The following is an 18,780-nucleotide window of genomic DNA, read 5'->3' as shown; positions in this document are numbered from 1 at the left end:
ACTGCCGGTGACCAGATCTTTGATTTACAGAGATGTTACCCTTTTTTAATTGTACTGTCAGTCGTTTCATGCCAGGGTTTCTAAATTTTCTGTATTTTATGGTCAGGTGCTCCTTACTAATACCTGTACTTTCATGGTGCCCCCCTTGCAGCAAGCTTTTCTCTGACAAATGTTGGAGGACAGAAGAAAAAGTCGTAATCTCTCAACCATTTCTAATGAGTTTTTCTCCTACAATTATTTGATAAGAGCAGACAAGACTGGAGGCAGCGTGTATGATACACTAGCTCATACTGCCGAGGTGAGAGCTCTGCTGATTACACACAGAGTCATTTACACACACACACACAAACACACGCGCGCACACACACACACCCAGAGGCTTACAGTCCGTCATCTCAGAGTGCAACAATCCTAATAATAACATGAGAGGCTGAAGTTATGACCAGCAGGCACACCTAAGTTACCAATCTGGGTCTGCTTATTCTGAACAGACACACACACACAAACACATGCACACGCATACTACAACTTACAACCCTTCCACCCCTAATCTTCAGCACCATTCGACTTCTCCGCTCCAGCTATAGCCACGGCCACTCGCCACACACACTTTCCTCTCAACGTGCTCACAGCTCACAGCTTTTTCCACCTCACAACTCACCACACTGAGTCCCAGTTGCTCCCTCTGCAGGTAGGGCAGGTTCCTGCGCTCCAGGCTGGCCAGGTAGTGCTGCAGTCTGGAGTAGGTGTAGGGGTAGCAGTAGGCAAACTGGTACACGTCGTCCTCTCGGTCAAAACAAAAGGCAAAGGACATGACGTAGTTGCGCCGGTGGTCAGGGCAACGGTAGTAGTATACATTTTTAGCTGGAAGCCTCTGCCTGCAAAAGCAATGACAAACACAATATCAAGAAATTAGATTTAGGGTTTAGGATTTAGGATTAATTTAGGGATGTGAGGTCTAGAAGGGTTAAAACTGCTTCAGGTGATGATGTGTGAAACAATGGGTGCAAAGCAACTGTGCAAGAGCAGGAAAAAAGTGCAGAGAGTGTGAAGATAGACAAGGAAATGGTGAGTAATGAGTTACACACAGAAAGGGTTGAGAAATCATATCGCTGAAGTTGCATCAACTTGTCAGTTTGTCGTCTTCCACAGAGTTCAGCTGGCAAAGAAGTACAAGGACTGAGGGAGGTGAGCAGAAGTCACCTGGTACTCAAGCTGCTTGGGAAGTTTGGGATAATTCAGAGAGCTTCTTAACTTATGAGGGGTGAATGTTAAATTTTAAACAAACAACTACTTCTCATCATTATTCACCATTTTGTGATTCATCATTTTGTCATACAAACACCACAACCGATATTTATTATTTAAGGCAAACCCAGGAACCACAAACATGATAAAATATAACTGATGGATTTAGAATGAAAATGAATGTGATCAACAAAACAATGAAATTAAATTACAAAGAGTGATGAATTGTCAGCTAACTTGATAAATTAAAGGCAAATTGACTCAATTACTTGGGATTTCAGAATTGCGGGGTGTCCACAAGGTTGTTTAGCATCTTATTAGACTTTTTTTTTAGGTAAATATGAGTAAACTGAAAGGCACAACTACAGCAAGGAAGCAAAAAAAACGGCTCATGGTGAATGAAAACAGACAGACTCATACAAAATAATAATCAACCCTGATACCAATTCTATAGAAGTGAAGAATGAGAGGAAAACACGAGCGACAGGACATCACAGTTGAACAAAATGACTCGTATGTCATTCATTTACAGTCTTTGTTCTCTTTCTCTTTCCACACATTGATCTCCACAAACAGGAGCGCTCAGATTTTGACCTCTGCTAACACATCAGGCATCTGGAGAATCTGGCATTACAGATGGTGTGTGTGAGTATCAAACGTGGCTGGCTGGTGTTTTCAGCACTGCATTTTGAAAGGCAGCGACTTCCGAGTGAACACAAGAGATTGGAAGTATGGAACTATGACACCATTGCGCGATCTGTGGCTTTTTGCATGATGTGTAATTTAGAACTGCAGCCTGAGTGAAAAGCATAAAATGTGTTTGCTTTTTTGCTCAAGTTGTAGTGAGCAGTTTAGAAAAATGATACAGAGTGAGGAGCGGGTAAGCTTCTAATCTGCGTATCAGGATGTCATATTTCTTGTTGTGCTGAGCGTTGAGCAGTGTTTGTAATGTGCTGCGCGTTTAGTGTTGTATCTTCTTGTGTGCTATGGTTTTGTACTTTGCTGAATTGCGTGTTGCATGTTGCACACTGGGCCCAGGACGAAATAAAGCTGACTGATCCATGCACTTCATGGACGATCGATGGGGTGCGGGACAGTACTGCTGCAGTCTACAGAACTTCTCTGCTTACGCCACGTTTTCTTTTCACACTCTTCACCGGTCTATCTTTGTCTTCCTCTCTTCCCTCGTTCAGCCCTCACCGCTGAGACACAGTCAGAGGAATGGTGTAAGCATGGGAGTGACTGTATTTGTCTCCTTTCTCTCCATCCTCTTTCCCCACCTTTCCTTTTTCCCATCTTTCTCCAAATCTTGTTTGTCCCGTCACTCAGTGACTCCGCGTTGACAGTTAATGTGAAGAAGACTAAGCATGGGGAACAACAGCGCTGCAATAGGAGCTCTGGCAGACGCTCTGAGAGAGGAGGATGAAAGGAGGAAGAAGACGAGGACGATGAGTGACTGGTGGGTTTGGGGTGTTGGGAGCGGGGAGAAAGGTGGAATAAGGAGATAAGGAGAAGATGAGAGAGCAGGGCAATGGCAGATCTGGGCCTGATACGGAGATATATGGGAACGGGTGGCGGCTAGCAGCATAGCGACTGTGTGATGGCGGGGCTGGCTACTGAACTAGCATCTCTGGCAACAGATCAGATGAAGATGCTATCAGGGCTGTGATAGGAACAGGACCTGATAATCAACAAACAGGACAGACTGCTCTGTGCTAACTCTGACGGAGTGAACTTCTCTCTCTGACTCACCTCTGAAGAGGGACAGGAAGGAGACATATGAGAGTTTTATGTGTTTGCTCAGACGCCTAATACATCTGGTTTGGCGACAGACTTGCATATAAATGCACAGCGAACACTCTTGCATGCATTTTGAAGCACTTGAAGATGTCCCTGCAGGTACCTAGTAAAACAAAAAGCTAAATCACGCGGCCTCTCTCAGACAGAGGGGAAGAAGGGAGAGGAAGGCAGGGCTGATTATTCCTTCAGAGGAAGGAGAAAGGGAAATGTATCTGCATGTGGCTATCTCAGCAGAATACTAATGCAGCCAGTGGATAGCTATACCACACCCAGCCTTCCCACTGAAGCCAGATCACCAGCCTTGTCTTAAAGATGGCAGAAGCTGGACAAAGAAGTAGAAGACAAAAAACAAGAAAAAAATGGTTCATTTTGGAAAAGATGAGAGCACAACCCCTCAAAATCAAATGAATATTATTCCTATGACAGCACGGATTTGAAGTAGAGCATACTGTGAATAAAAGTGACCGGCAAGGACAAAATAAACCTCTATGTGACACACTCATAGACAAATTTACACACAACCAAACCCCCACACACACACACACACTGGTGCATTACTGTGGTGCCAGCCCTGCGAGGTGCAGGTTAATTAAAATTAGATGACACCTCACCTCTTTACATATTTCCCTATTTGGCGCTGCCCATCCATGCAATCCCACTTCTGTCTGTTTCTCCTCCTCTTTCTCTCAACTGGGCAGTGTTTGACCTTGCCGGAGACTGGAAAAGTCCTGGCTATTGATTTTAATTACTGCTGCTTGTCCCATTGCAGCATTATAGTTATAGGCCAGGAGAAAATAGGTCTGTGACTGCTTATGGAAAGAGACCGCCTGGAAGGCCTGAACTACAGGCTAAGGAAGAGGCTGTACCTGCTTTAGGTACGACAGTCACGCACACAAATATAAAAAGGCACAAAATCTTCAGCACATGCACACTAATGCACACAGTCCCTTTGGTTTTTTTTTTTCTAATCTGTGGCTGCTCCTGCTCGGCAGCTGGCAATTTGTTTTATCTAAATGGTACCTCCCTGTGCCTCTTCCCTGCCCATCTCTTGACGTGGTACAGTGCCGTCGTTTCCAAACAGAATTATCACTGCGTGGGATAAGGGAAAAAAATGGAGAAGCTTTCCCCAGATGATAACACACTCGCACATGGTTTTACAATTCAGTGATTACAGAGACGCAGAAACACACACGCAAACAGGAATATGCAAAGACACTGGAACGAAGCAGCAAACTCAAATCGTATGCGAGCTACATCAAGGTCATTCACTTGACAGCGAGCTGTGGGACAAGTTAACTGCTAGAGCGTCACATCACAGCCTTACAGAATAAAGAGAAAGACACGGAGCAAAGAGAAATAGAGGGACTGAAATACTAGACAAAGGCTGACAAATAGAGAAAGAGACAAGTAAAGAGACAAAGTCAGAGAGAAAGTGACAAAAAAAAGAGACAAGGGGAGAATGAAAAGGGAGAGGGTTTCATAGAGCTAGCAGGCAGCCTTTAGCGAGGTGTCACTTTGCTTGCCGGGGCTTTTCTACTTCTGAACCATTGGTAGCTACAAACTCCTGCTCTGATTTTGATGGCGCCGGCATCTCTCTGAAGTTTCGAGATGAAGGCTTATAAATTGGTAGCTTTCATACGGGCGACATCTTGTCTATATTTTCAAATCAATCAAGCGTAGAGGACACGCCAATCACTGCTGCACTGAGCACTCTCACAGACAAAGGCAAAAACATACAGGACAAAATTCACGAGGCCTGGACGTGCACGCACGCAGACACACACACACACACACACACACACACACACACAAACCCCTTTTATTTTCTATCTCACTATTGACTCTTTCAGCTTGTCAAACGTTCATCCTGTCAGCTGTTAGGAAGGTTAAATGTCTTCCAATACGCCCGTACAGCTGTCAAGCTCTGCAGAACCACACCAGCTCATTTAAGGCAAATAGTTAGTCTGTTTGGCAAACATCTCACATTCAATGACACGTTTCTTTACTCCCTCTGTGTTACTAAGCCAATAATTGAAGAGGCAATATTTCTTGGCACTCTAAAATGATGCCAGATGTTAGATAGGCTCATTGTTTTTAAAACACGGCCCCGTGTTCTTGTTTTGCATACTAAGTCAACCAGAAAACAGCCTCCGAATCATCTGAGGAGCATCAAATGCGTGGCTATATATATTCATGTGTGGGGGAGTGAGTACATTAGTGTGTGTGAATGTGTGTGTAAACATGATGGGATATATACTGTATTCTTGAGGCGTCCATCTATCTTTTTTGGATGCAAATCAAGTTGCGACAAAGCTTTCTGGAGACTCTGTTACTAGGCAACCTGTGCTTGCTTTGTAATTTGGTTGGCCTGCTGTATATTGTATGTGGTGGTACAGTATATTTATTAGACTGGGGCTTTATGAGAATGTGTCCTGCTATTGGGACTAACTTACACAACCAGCAGAGAGGGGGTATCGGATGTGCAAGAGGAAGTCACAGATTATCATTTGGCCTCTCAAGTGTTGCAGTGCCGAGCAGAGAACTTCATTTTTAGAGGTTAATCATAACTTTCCACAGCAGTGTGTGTGGTTCAGCATAAAGCCAAGAAGATGCACATCACGATCAGGGCTGATGATGTGAAACAGCCAGGATTAATGCTACTGGTTGGGTCTCCTGGCTAGCAGCAGTAAGGTGCTGCAGGAAGCAATAACACTTGTGAATTACGGACTTTCCTATAACGAGAGAGCTGAGAGTTGCACACCTGTGGAGACAACAGGCAGTTAGAAGCCTTCTCAGGTCAGAAACAGCCCTCTGATGAGGCTGAAACATGACAGAATAAGACAGTATCACCTGATGGCAGCACCAAACACCCAGGAGGTAAACTCCCATCAGGTGGCCCCACCAGCTCCTGTTAGAGGCACTGTAGAAAAGCTGTTACAACTCAACACTACAGATTTTCACATAGATATGCTGGTCAATTCAATTAGTTAATTTGTTTATCTCCCAAATGCCAGGTTTGACTTTAATGAAATTCAAGGTGATTTAGCCATATAAAGTCGGTCAACATCAGATCACACCCACAGCGCTTCACCTGAGTTCAGATTATGCAGCGGACATAAAACGTGTTGTTATTTTCATAAAATTCTGAAAGCAGTCATAAATCTTGGAGTCTCATCTGAATAAAACACATTTGCTGTTCATAGGAGTAACCCAGTTTGTTCTGCTGATATGTTTAATACAGAGGGAGTGGTTGAGTGTGGCAGTTTGTTTTTATCTGTGTATGTCTGTCGGTCTGTGTGTTTGTCCTTGTGTGCAGAAATATATCTCTTCCAGTAATTCATCTCTTTTTCATGTCACCCTCTCCCCATATTGTCCTCTATCCCAGTCTAATTTACTGTCTACAATCGCGATTCCAAAAAGTTGCATCCTCGAAAGGCTCAGTCACTCACAAGTAAGGAATGGAGCAAGTTTCACCACTTTGTAAAACATGATTGTATAAAGGATGTTACTACATGTTTTACACAACGTCCCGACGGGGTTATAGGTGAAAAGACACCTTCTACCTCATGCCTCTAATTTAAACTTTCTTTTTTTGAATACATAGTCCTCTGAGGACTGTTTGACTCTGGCCGGCACCCTCACTTCTCTTTGTCACGTTGTTGAAATGGAAACACACTGTACAGCTGCACCCACCACAGTCATCGGGATGAGAGCAGTAAACAAAGTCTTGTAATGTAAATATGGTCTAGCCATCGCCTCTTATCTTAAACTCCTAATCTGTTCCACTCTAAATCTGATAGAAATGCGAGAGATGTACAGCACTCATACATTTACAAGGGATACTTTTATCGTCCCTGAGGTGGCAGCCAGAGATGAAAACACTGGGGGATTTACAATTGCTGCTTTAACTCATGCACACTGAGATAGTGGCAAATGAAGACGGATATGCAAAGAATATTTTTTACATTTCATTCTTTCTTTCCAAGAATGTTGTCATCAAGTTTCAGTAATTTAGAATTCCTTAAATATGTGAAGATAACCTGAATTTAAAATTAGACAGTTTGTCAGTTTGTGTTTGATATTTTTAAAGGGAAATACATAACGTTAACACCAAGCAGTGTGACAGTGCCTGGATGGACCAGTAGAGGGCCACAGCTTTGAGTGAGAGGTGACCTGTTAGGAGGTGAAGTAGAGAACTGAGAGAGAGAGAGAGAGAGAGAGAGAGATGCATTTTTTAAATGAACTCAAACGGTACAGCTTGCAATAAGTACTTTGCTCTGTGCGTCTTTCCTTCCAATAAGAACGCTACACAGACAGAAATGTGATCTAGAGAGGAAACCCACCTGCTGAATGATGCAGCTTGGTTGTAAGAGAAGTAAAACATTCAGGTGTGCACATTTATCCGATAATCTAAGGATATGTGATATTTCTAACTTCATAATTAGATGGACAAAATATACTACTTGATTGTATAGACCATTTCAAAAGAGAGGCCAAGACAAACCGGCAGTTCAGTTAGTTCTGAGTCATCTCTCAAACACTGTTTCCTGGACACAAAAACAACTGTAATGGACTGTGCTGCAAGCTTTTTCCAAATCAATCCTCAACTGCACAAAAAAAAGTGGCCCCATATATATTCCAGAGGGATCTCGGCTAGATTGAGCACGCAGCACCTGCTAGTAGCTAGCTCCCCTGCGGCTTGTGGGGCAGCAGGGCAATTAGCAGAAAGCAGATGATTACTGTGCCCTCGCCACTGTGGCGCCACTGGTCCCCTATGGGGCAACAGGGCAGGTGCACGTTTGTCTGGAATAATGGGGGGTATGGAGAAAACACACACAAGCAACCATAATGAAAAATCAAACACACACACACACATCTAATAAAATGATGATGTCAGCGTTAAGCCCCTGTCGAGTGGTGGTGGTGTAAGCTAGTTGGAGGAGTGGGCTCGAGTGTGTGTGTGTGTGTGTGAGTTTAAGAGGAGAGCAAAGAGACTGTCCGTCTATAATTGTGTGATGCAGCATTTCCCAGAGTGCAACATTATACTCCTATTACATTATCTATGTGTGTATATACGAGTGTGTGTGTGTGTGTGTGTGTGGACCGAATAGACAGACTGGCGCCAGACTAAGTCATAATAATAATGTTCCAAGAGACCAGACACTTGCACAGACAAAGACAACAGACACGCACATCACACACACACACACCCACCCACCCACCCACACACACACACACACCCACCCACCCACCCACACACACACCCACACCACTAGCAAGGTATATGATGAGAATGTGTTTGGCACAGTAGGGTAGTGGTCATACAGTAGATGTAACTCTATTTGTCCAGTCCATTAGTCCATTAGTGATGTTCTCTATACCGCAGCACAGGGAATGACCAGCCTGACCAAGCCCAGACTCTTCTTTCTTTCATTTGTTTTCTTGCTTTACTTTTTTCTTTCTTTTTTTCTTTCATTTTTTCTTTTTTCTTTCACTTTTTATTTCTTACTTTTGTTTTCTTTCAGTCCTATTCTAATTCACTGAATGAAGTGTTTCAGACTGAAACAGAATATAAACTACAGCCACTGTGGCTACTGGCCGTACTGTTTTAATTATACAAGCACATGAAGTCATCAGAATATATATGACTGAAGAATGCAACATGGATGAAAGAATACACTTTGATCTCAGCGTGCCTGACTCATGCACATGGAGTCAAGCCAGTAACAAAGGGACAAGTGATCTGAGATCAAGCATCAGCATTACCACTTCTGTATCCCCAGTGTGTGTGTGTGTGTGTGTGTGTGTGTTGGGGGGTAAGGAATAAGGTCACACAGAGTGATGAGATCATTCTCTCTGGAAATTTCCTCAGTGGAAGGCAATGCAACACACACATGACACATTCTGAAATCACTTTTTATTAAATTCCACATAGAGATGAGCTCACCTCCTCCAGTCCATTACACTGATCAGAATGACTTGCTGTTGTGGAAAAATAACCAAAGTCTTGAATAATGCAATGACGAGCAAAATAAATAATAAATCACCCTTGAGTCACAATCAGTGTTGCTGATTTTCCAATAATCGCTCTTTGGCTTGTTACAAAAAGCCGTCACTTCGCGTATCACGAGCATGACAGCACCTGTCATGTTATTATGATAAAGTACATTTTCAAACTGAACTAGGTTCATTTCAGCATTGTTTTTGTATTTTCAATTTCTTACTGACAATATACAAGAAAAACATCTATTTTAATTTGTGTAGCTGCCGTACAAAAGGCTTGTTTATAACAGCGGGTAAAAAAAGAAGAAAAAATGCTTTAGTATAAAACTAACAGCCTGGGGAATATGGGCAGTGGATGCTGTCCCAACCTTTTTGCAATAAGGGTGTTAATAGATTGTAGAGAAATCTCTATGATATGTACAGTGCATTAGGTGGAAAGAAAGCGATGACACTTAAAGTGAGCAGGTGGTGAGAAACAAAGGAAGAACAGAAATACTTAAAGCCTTTAGAATTCCTCGAGTCATTCACAGACGATGGGAGATGGTGTTATCAGAGGTTTAGCCTTTTCTACAGCGGACCATTCCGGAAAAAAAACTGCACCTGACTTACAGTTGTTATTTGCTTTTTTTTTTTTAGTTTACAGTTTGTTAACTCACATTTCTCTATACCGAGTGTGAATCACTTTTCATTGCTTTCACACAAAATGCATTCAATGACCAAATCTATCAAATTTCCTGAACCACACAACTCTATGCATTTACATAGAGTGTCTATTTCCATTCCTTGGTGGCCTCTATGAAACACTTGTGCCAGGTGAGGCAGAATGCATGGCTCTTTCAGCCACAGAGTGGTTGACAGCCCAACCGTAATGCATGACAAAGTGTTACTACTGGCTGAAAAATGCTGCCAGTGTTCTGGTCCACAAGTTAACTCTGAGATGTTTGTGAAGTGCTCAGGTCGCATTCGTGCATTTTGGATCTGAGATGAAAAAAAAAAACTGTACGGTGAAACAATCAGAGGCATGGCATGTCCTGGTGGTCCTAGCATGGAACTCAGAGAGATGTGAGAGGGAGAGCCAATAAGGTTCGGTTATTTTTGTGTGTCATTGAGTATATATTTTTGTTCTTCTGTGATAATGTCTCCTAAAAATAAAGTTTATGTATCTGCAAAATCCTACTTTTTCTGCTGAAAACAATCCTATCATGCATTCAAGACTGGGACACAAATATGACATCAAAGCCTCGTGGTTAAGACACAAAAACAAGACTGCAACATCCTCAGTTTGATTCTGGCCAGGGACCAATGTTGCATGTCGTACCCCTCTTTCTCTCCCCATGTTTCCTGTCTCTATCTCCACTGTCATATCAAACAAAGGCAAAATGCCCCCAAAATTAAAATTGTATTCATTATATTCAGATAATCAGCGATGATAATTTACATCAGGCTGTGAAAAGTCATTTTTACATCTTCTCCTGCTGTGCAACTACTAATATCACTAGTATTATGAATACTAGTATGTTTCTGTTGTGATGCAAGCTGCTGCAGGTCCTGACCCACATGTACTGGGGTCTCATTGTCCTGCACTCACTGTATTCAAGCAGCAAAGTTTGCAGCCAACACGAGATATCCAATCCCACAGGAGATGAGCTTTGATGTTCCCAGAGCTATATTCTTCAGTGGTTAATCTAATGATTGCATTCTAATGAGTGCAACAGCACATGTTTTTTTTCTTCATGAATGATTGAGAAGATTGCACAGTTATTTTTTTATTTTTCTGTCAATGGCCTGAAACACATGAGGTGACCTTGATGCCACAGTAGTGACGCCAAACCACATGTTGCTTGTTGCATGATCTGCACGCAAACCTCAAGTTGTGTCTGTCACAAGATCAGTAGAGCTGTACTCGTGTAAAATCTCTATTTGCTCCTCTGCCCCCCCTCCCTCCTTCTTCCATCCTGCCTCTGTGTCCCTCCCTCCCCCTCCATCCTCCCTGAGGGCCCTGCTGGCCTTGGCACAAAGATGCCAGCCTGTCTGCCCGCATTTCCCTTGGCACGATGGTGGCAGCTGGGGGCCTGGCTGCCCTGTCTGCCTCCATACTCCCCGGTATATCACACACACACACACACACGCGCGCACACACACGCGCACACACACTCGCTCGCACGCACACACACACACACACACACACACACACACACACACACACACACACACACACACACACACTCCACGTTCACAGCTTGCAGCCAGACTGGTGTCACCATGTGTGTGCCAGGGGTAGCAGCACCCACAGGAGGGGAGGGCTGGAGGGAAGGGGGGAGGAGAAGGAACAGGGTGGAGTGGAAGGGGGGGTGCTTGGGCTCTCAGAGAGCCAGATGCTACCAATTAACTTCTCCGGCCGCCACAGGGCTGTAGGGGGAGAGTCTGGCACCTGTACCATCCAACTCCCACCCAAACACACACACACACACACACACACACATACTTTTGTGGCTGATGGCAGTCGTGGCTTGTGTGGGAGAGGAGGGCCACATGTTGCTTAGAAGACAAACACACACACCTGCTGAACTCTCCTGACCTTTGCCTAAATAATCTTCTCTGCTCACCTTCAGTCTCTACAGCTGTGCGGAGGCACGGGTCAACGTACAGTGCGTACTGACACACACGTCTGCAAACAGAGGGACAGCGGTGCAGGAGTGACCGCGACCTCCTCCATGTGAATATGACCCTTGGATAAAAGCCTTTCTCCTCTCACTCTCTTTCACTCGCTGACAGTGTATGTGTGTGTTTGTCCGTGGGTGCGTGCTGTCAGGCTGTGTTGGTGATTATACTAGACAGAAGGAATTACAGGCTATTACAAAGGAGAGCCAGTGGCTGAAGCACCCAGAGCTGCACTGCCCTTAAAGGCTTACGGCTCTCAAAAAGCCAGCCTATTATTCCCACCACAGCACACAGCTGCCTGCCGAACGTCAAAGATATAAATAGGGAAAACGAGCATGAATCTGCTCCGCGATATAGTACTTGTATTTTATAGTTTTGTAGAAAAACGAAGTACTTTAGGGTTCAGAAGAAAAATAAAAGCAAACCAGGTGTGGCATTTGTGTGCAGGACAGGAGACTGCCATTCGAACTGGACAAATTATTATTTGATATTTTGTAAGGCCCATGGAGAGAAAAAAACATGAACACCTTGACAAGGCTGGTGATATTCTAGATTGTCATTATTGTGAACAAATTACATGAAAAGACCAAAACCAACAAGCTGAAGCGAGCTTACTCCTCTGTGCCATAGAACTTCATTGTTGTCCCAAAACTATCAAAAGGACATCAAGAAACTACAACACTGCATTGGAGGACATGTTCCTTCATATGAAATGAAGATGGACACTGTAGTTTATCTTAAGACGATCCCACACCCACATGTCTTAAATACTCACTAGAGCACCAAATGTGTAGTCCCCCCAAAATGCATTATTTACTCCAACTCTGTCATGATAAACTACAGTGCTCAGCTGTTTTATAAAATTAGTTTTCTTTTTACTGTATGATCACGACTTGTTTTAAAATATCTATTTTCTTCAGTAGGGACCAATGGACGTGGGGCTTAGTGTCACAGAGAGGGCAAGGGAGGTCAGAAAGTATCAAGCGAGACAGTAACATACTGCTAGTTTTGATCCTTTTATTTGCTTTGTTTACAATAAAAATACAGAATCACACACTTTGTTCCCACTGAATGGTTTGCCAAATATGAAATTGTTTTTGGGGTAGGAAAGTTGCTATAAACTGGCCCATTATGGCAAAGTCAAATGTATTAGTTGATCAAAATGGTAAACTATAATGAAAATGTTTTTACAGATAGTATCAAAACAGATATTTTCCTCTGTGGCAGCAGCATCGGTTAAGAGTGAATTTTAGTCAATGTGCACTAGAGAACAGGCAACTTCTGCTTGTCTGCTTTGATCTGAATGAAAGCATGATGAGTACTTATAGCCATCATATCTGAACAGAATGTGTCACAGATCACTCTGCAATGTTAATGTTAAGAGAACAAGAGAAGGGAATAATGTCAGCCTAACTCATGTGGCTCCAGAGTCCGCACGCTCAGAAGATAATTTTCTTCCCCAAAGTTTCTTCTATAAAATTCAATATCTGGCATAGATTAACAAATAAAAACAACTCTAGAGACACAAATGTGAGAAAGAAAGAGTCCGACTGCTCTCGGAAAGAGGATGGATGGGTTGCATAGTGCAAGATGTGTCAATTTCTTGTCAATATGAGGTTCACAATCTGACAGGAAATAAATATTCTGTTCATGAAAGCATTTCTGCAAGCTCCGAAAAGTAGTCGATCTCATGCATACTGCATCTTTGCGTTTGCACTAAGGCGATCATTGGTTTAGCTAGGTGTAAGTTAATAATGTCACCAATCAACAGATTAACAACAATGGCCTCATCATTCACAGTATACTCACGCATGCACGCGCACACACAGACACACACGCACATATTGGGTCCTGTCCATCAGAAGAGCCTGTTCCCTCGCTGTTCTGAGTGACAGATGACTTGTCACAGAGCTAAACGGGAGAATATTTTACTGCAGATTGAAAGAGGAGGAAAATGAGAGATGGGGAATAGAGAAAAAAAGAGAGAAATTGCTCCATTACACCAGAGAGGTAAATCATTCGATGTGCAGGAGATCACAGAATGACATTTACATTTACACACATGGTCACACGGGCACATGTATGAACATGATTCGCTCTGTCTCCGTCTGCGTTGCTGCACTCTGTTTCACACATATGCTAACGTATTTCCATACATACGCACATATGCACGTACGTACGTACACACACACACACACACACACACACACACACACACACACACACAGATCTTCAGAATCCAGGCATGAGAAAAGCTGAGGGGATCAATGTTGGGCTCCGGTGATTAGCTTTAATTGAGGAAAAAGAGCTATGGGAACATAGAAACATTATGACCTTTTCCCTGTCTGCACACGCTGCGCGCTAATAAGACACATTCACATAATATCATACTGACCAGAATCGTCTAACTGCATCAAAAGCACCTTCTCATAGGAACAGTATGCAAATGGACGGCACAGAGAGAAAAACAAACCCCGCGGATAATTGACTATCCTTGCCATGTTTTTGTGCGTGAATGGCAATTTTCACTCTCCTGTCGAGTGCATGCTGATTATTCTATCAGACAAAAAGATTGGCAGTGTTTCACATCCTGGTGCTGTGGAATGGCCTGTCTCGCTCTCTGCCTCTCATCGCTCTCTTATTTCTCTCTCTTCCTACATCCTCTCTGTCTCTCTGCCGCAGCGTGTCGGTTCTTGACTGAGTCAAATACCACTTGTCAGGAGAGTACTGTTTGGACTGACATGAGATAAGAACAGACCAACTAGACAGTTATATGTTATTCGTCACTGCTGCTGGACCCGGGAGTAAGACTGTGATGTATGACTGATATATGAAAGAAAGTAATGCATGGACCGGTGGCAATAACAATACAGAGTCCGGTACTGCAGAATGACAGAACTACTACAGGCACCACACACGGATAATTAAATACATTTCAGGTAAACAAATTATGCATAAAGCTATACATGTCCCTGACAGTACACTTCATGAGAAAGTACATCGATCTTTCTCACATTGTACAGGCTCTGGCCAGGGGCGGACTGGTATAATAATTCAGGCTGAGAATCTAACGTCAGTCCAGGCCAATCTCCACACTGACTCATTTGACAACAGGCCATATATATTGCGCTTTGTTGAAATATAATGTTTCTGTCTACTGTTTATGTCAGTACAATATATTTAACTGGTAGTTTAAAAAAACTGTCCCAAATATTCAAAAACTTTCAACAGTTAGTCAACTGCACTTACATAATTAATGCAACAGGTATCAGTATTTATCTTTGATAATCATGGAGCTCCGGTAGCTCTGAGGAACCGAAGATAAGACCACCTGACACAAAAGAGCAGTTATTTTCCAGATTATTTCCATGTATACACATCTCCTGCTTTATGACATAGCATTAAGACGTTTTTTAAATATAGAATCAAGTCAGGGAAGCTAGTTGTGATATGACGTGCTGAGGGCTGCCCTGATGGTATGTTTTTTCGTTTTTTTTAACATCAATCACATCTCTCGTGCATGAAGATATCTGTAATTTTACAGCATTTAGTGGTACTTTATTCCCATTTCTCCTTTGAATGGGCTCCCTCACAGCTCTCCTGTTCCCCTGTGTTGTCCATTTTTTCATTCATCCAATCATTCATCACTGACTGAGGCACTGGCTTAGGCTGGTATTAGTCCCTGGGTGCTGCATAGTGGCAGCCCACTGCTCCTCAGACATGGGTTAGAGTCCCTTTCCAAGTGTGTAGGAGAACCTATGGTGGCTGTGAAACCCATGAACGACACTCTCGAGATTCAGTGTTTGGTTTTTCCAATCTGGGCTACTGTTGAAAAATGGTGGTGCAACATGGCAGACTCCGTGGAAGAGGACCTGCTCCTTTTGTAGACACTCCAGGCCAATCCGCTTGCCAGGCCACCAGGACCTGTCCCGGTGCTCAGTCTTGGCCTGGTTCTGGTTATTTAGACCTGTTTCCAGTTTAAAGTTGGGTGAAGCTAACCGAAGCTTTGTTTGCTGATGTGACCAAAAATCCTACACATAAAGACTAACTACACCATGCCTAAAAACCCCGTTTGTACCCCCTATGCTGTACGGCATTTCACAACGCACTGTAGCATAATGCTACATCACAGTGCGAGTTTGGTCAGAGGTGTAACACATTTGAACCCACAGAGGTGAGTGCAGCAATATTTTTAATTCATACAGAATTAATGTGGAGTTGCCCTTTAAAAGAACCACAAAGCTGTAAGTTGCTCCTCTGTAACAGGTGCAGCTCAGCTAAAAAGGAGGTGCCAGTCAAGCTCACATAGTACAGAGAAGAACTCTATTTGTGTTCATATAATGGTGGAGCAGCTGGAATGGGCCTCTCTTCAAAAGACACTGCACCTTTTTTGGCAGCTTGGATTAATTTGAAAAGTTTATCATTGTAATTTCATAGCTTTGAAGTGAGCACAATGGAGGTGGGTGGCTTCCAGACATCCACCAAGTTGCAGAACTGACCCCTTTAATCTCTCCATGGGGGGGAAGTTTGGAGCAAACTTCTGCTTTTCTGCAAACTGCTGGATTTGTATTACTGGCCGCACTCACAAAAAGTGTCAAGTGAACACTTGCCAGACAAGGACAGGGACTTTTCAGCCCTGATGGAAATTATGGCTTGTCAAGATAACTAAGCAACAGCAATGTCTGAAGAAAATAAAATTGACTCTTTTGATCACTTTAGCTAGAAATCAAGTCAAGCAAGAAACTAAAAACACCTCTTTTCTTTGCTCCACACACACACACTTAGAAACACCACAGAAACATCTTTCCTCTCCCCCTGATTTGACCTGCAGATAAGATGCAACCTGACCAACCATAACATTTAAGGTCATTCCCTCGGAAATCACACGTCTATATGCTTTCTTTTTAACCAAGTCTGAAGGAAGGTAAATTAGCTGTCTAATTAATCAGTAATACGGCTAACATTAGTCAACAAGTTATAGTTTTAATACCTGGTTTATGATATGGCCACACTGCCATCTATTGAACAACGGATAGAAAACCTTGTGACAACTTAATATGTAAAATATCATATGTAAGATGTTCAAGCTTACTGTGTAATCTCCAGAGGGTGCCTACGTCTGTGCGCTATGAGTAGCATAAATTGCCTCAACGGCTAATGAGAGAGAGGGTCATTGTAAATAACTGGATGGCCAACAACTTCCTGAATGTTTATATTAACATTTTGCCATTTCATTGTATGTCTTGAATGAAGATAGTGATGTGGGAAGTATGTGACTTTTGTGAATTAAGTTAATTTACTAGACCAGGAGGTATTTGCAAGTGTTGCTCTGTGACTTTTATGCTTGTACCAAGAAGCTTTGCAGTTCTTACAGCATGGTGTTGTCTATAAAAGCTCTATCAAGTCAATGGAATTACGAAAGACAGCTGAGGAAGTTAGATTGGCCAGATTAATTCAACTTCCACACCACAAGGACTCAACAGGATTTTTATCTGAGAAATGAGCCACTAAAGCTGTGGTCAAATCTCTGCTGTCGGCTCCTGAAGTGAAGCTGCTGCACCTCTCGGTCACCTGTTCGGCAAACCACTGACTTCAGGGTTGCCTGGAGCTCAAATAACAGCTGGGACTCCGTGTATTAGATGTTGAGTCTTGGCATTCTCGTTTTAGTGACAAAGTTTTACCTCACTATTGTCTAGCACTACATGTACATGCTACACACCTTATTCAGACATTACGCTATAAAGAAATGTCTCCGTTTATCAGCAAGACGTTGACTGTTAACCTGATGCGCCAGATGGTTTGTTACACAGAACCATCTGGGAAATTGTCCTTGGAAACTGGTTGGAAAAGGGCAGGCACTTTCAAAAAATATTTGGCAGATGATTGGATGAACATTAGTCGATTACAGTCTAACCTCAACCAATCAGATCAATGAATCACATGAGTTAGTAGGAGAGCAAAACTCCTGCCAAAGCCAGAAGTGCGCAAACATCTTTTCCATCAGGAAAAGTCTCCAGTGGTGTTCTTTGCTCTTCTTTCAATGAAGAAAGACCAGTGTTGACCAGTCGCTTTCAGCTGTCGCTGTCATCACACCTAAACCCACACCTGTAGCTGCCAGTGACTACACCGAAACAACAAACATATAAATTGCAAGATGTATTCTTGTCTAGAGTGAACTTGTGATCTTATAAATCTAGTGACCTTGCAAGGTAAGTTGTCTATTTGTTTTCTTTAAGGCAGAAGACATAGGTCATTGGTCAAACAAATCCTTCTTAGGAGATTGATGAATTTAATGTTTCATTTAATTGTTTTCCCTTTTTTAAGGGGGTGGCCCGACTAATGAGTTGAAAGATTTAATCCTGCAAGCAGATATTGTAACTGTAAAATATGGTGAAGGATATTGGACAGCTCTGTGTGTTTTGGGCACAAAACACAAGACCCAAAGAGCCAAAGATTGTAAATGCAAAGTGGAAAGTGCAAACACACATGCATTATAACAAACACTGAGGTTGTGCAATAATGCTGACTTTACAAAAGCACAAAAGGGCAATGTGTGTGTACCATATAGTGGCTGTTATTAAGATGATCACGAAAAACCTAAGTAACTTCTCTGACATTTATGCCTAGTGTATGAGCACCCACTACTTCTTCTCAATTATTTTGATTTTAATCAATGCAGCTGTGTAATGGCTTGTGCTATGTTAAATCTGTTTTCCTCTAACATATGCACATAAATACACAGTTGTATACACTGGGCTGTGAGAATTGTCAAAAGGCTTCTGAGCACACACCAGTAAATTGCCAGTACGATGGCAGAGCAGATCCAGTGGAAACACGTATTGACGACCACGGCTGTGGTGTTGTGCTGCTGACTTTCGCAGCCAGTCTAGACAAAGAGTTGTGATGTTCCTCACACATTTTATGAGTGTAAAGTAACAGAAGAGATGAAGAGAGAAGACAAGGAGAAATAGTTGTGCACTCCCTACTTTTCATTTCCTTTCAAGGGCAAAAGAGCAAAAATCCTTCAAAGCAAACAACTGCAAAACCAAGTATTGTGTCTTCTTTTTT

General features: G+C 42.7%; 1 protein-coding gene across 1 annotated transcript in view; it reads right to left on the bottom strand.

The window, feature by feature from the left end:
• Positions 1 to 18,780, bottom strand: part of agbl4 (AGBL carboxypeptidase 4) — a 268,049-nt gene that overhangs the window by 123,629 nt on the left and 125,640 nt on the right. Inside the window, exon 5 of the mRNA XM_041935474.1 lies at positions 662 to 878. Coding sequence (XP_041791408.1) covers positions 662 to 878 — 217 coding nt within the window. The remainder of the gene's footprint in view (positions 1 to 661; positions 879 to 18,780) is intronic.

The sequence above is a fragment of the Chelmon rostratus genome, chromosome 4 (assembly GCF_017976325.1).
Source record: "Chelmon rostratus isolate fCheRos1 chromosome 4, fCheRos1.pri, whole genome shotgun sequence".
NCBI lineage: Eukaryota > Metazoa > Chordata > Actinopteri > Chaetodontiformes > Chaetodontidae > Chelmon > Chelmon rostratus.
The sequence above is the reverse complement of the archived record's forward strand: the minus strand, read 5'-3'. Positions and strand labels throughout refer to the sequence as shown.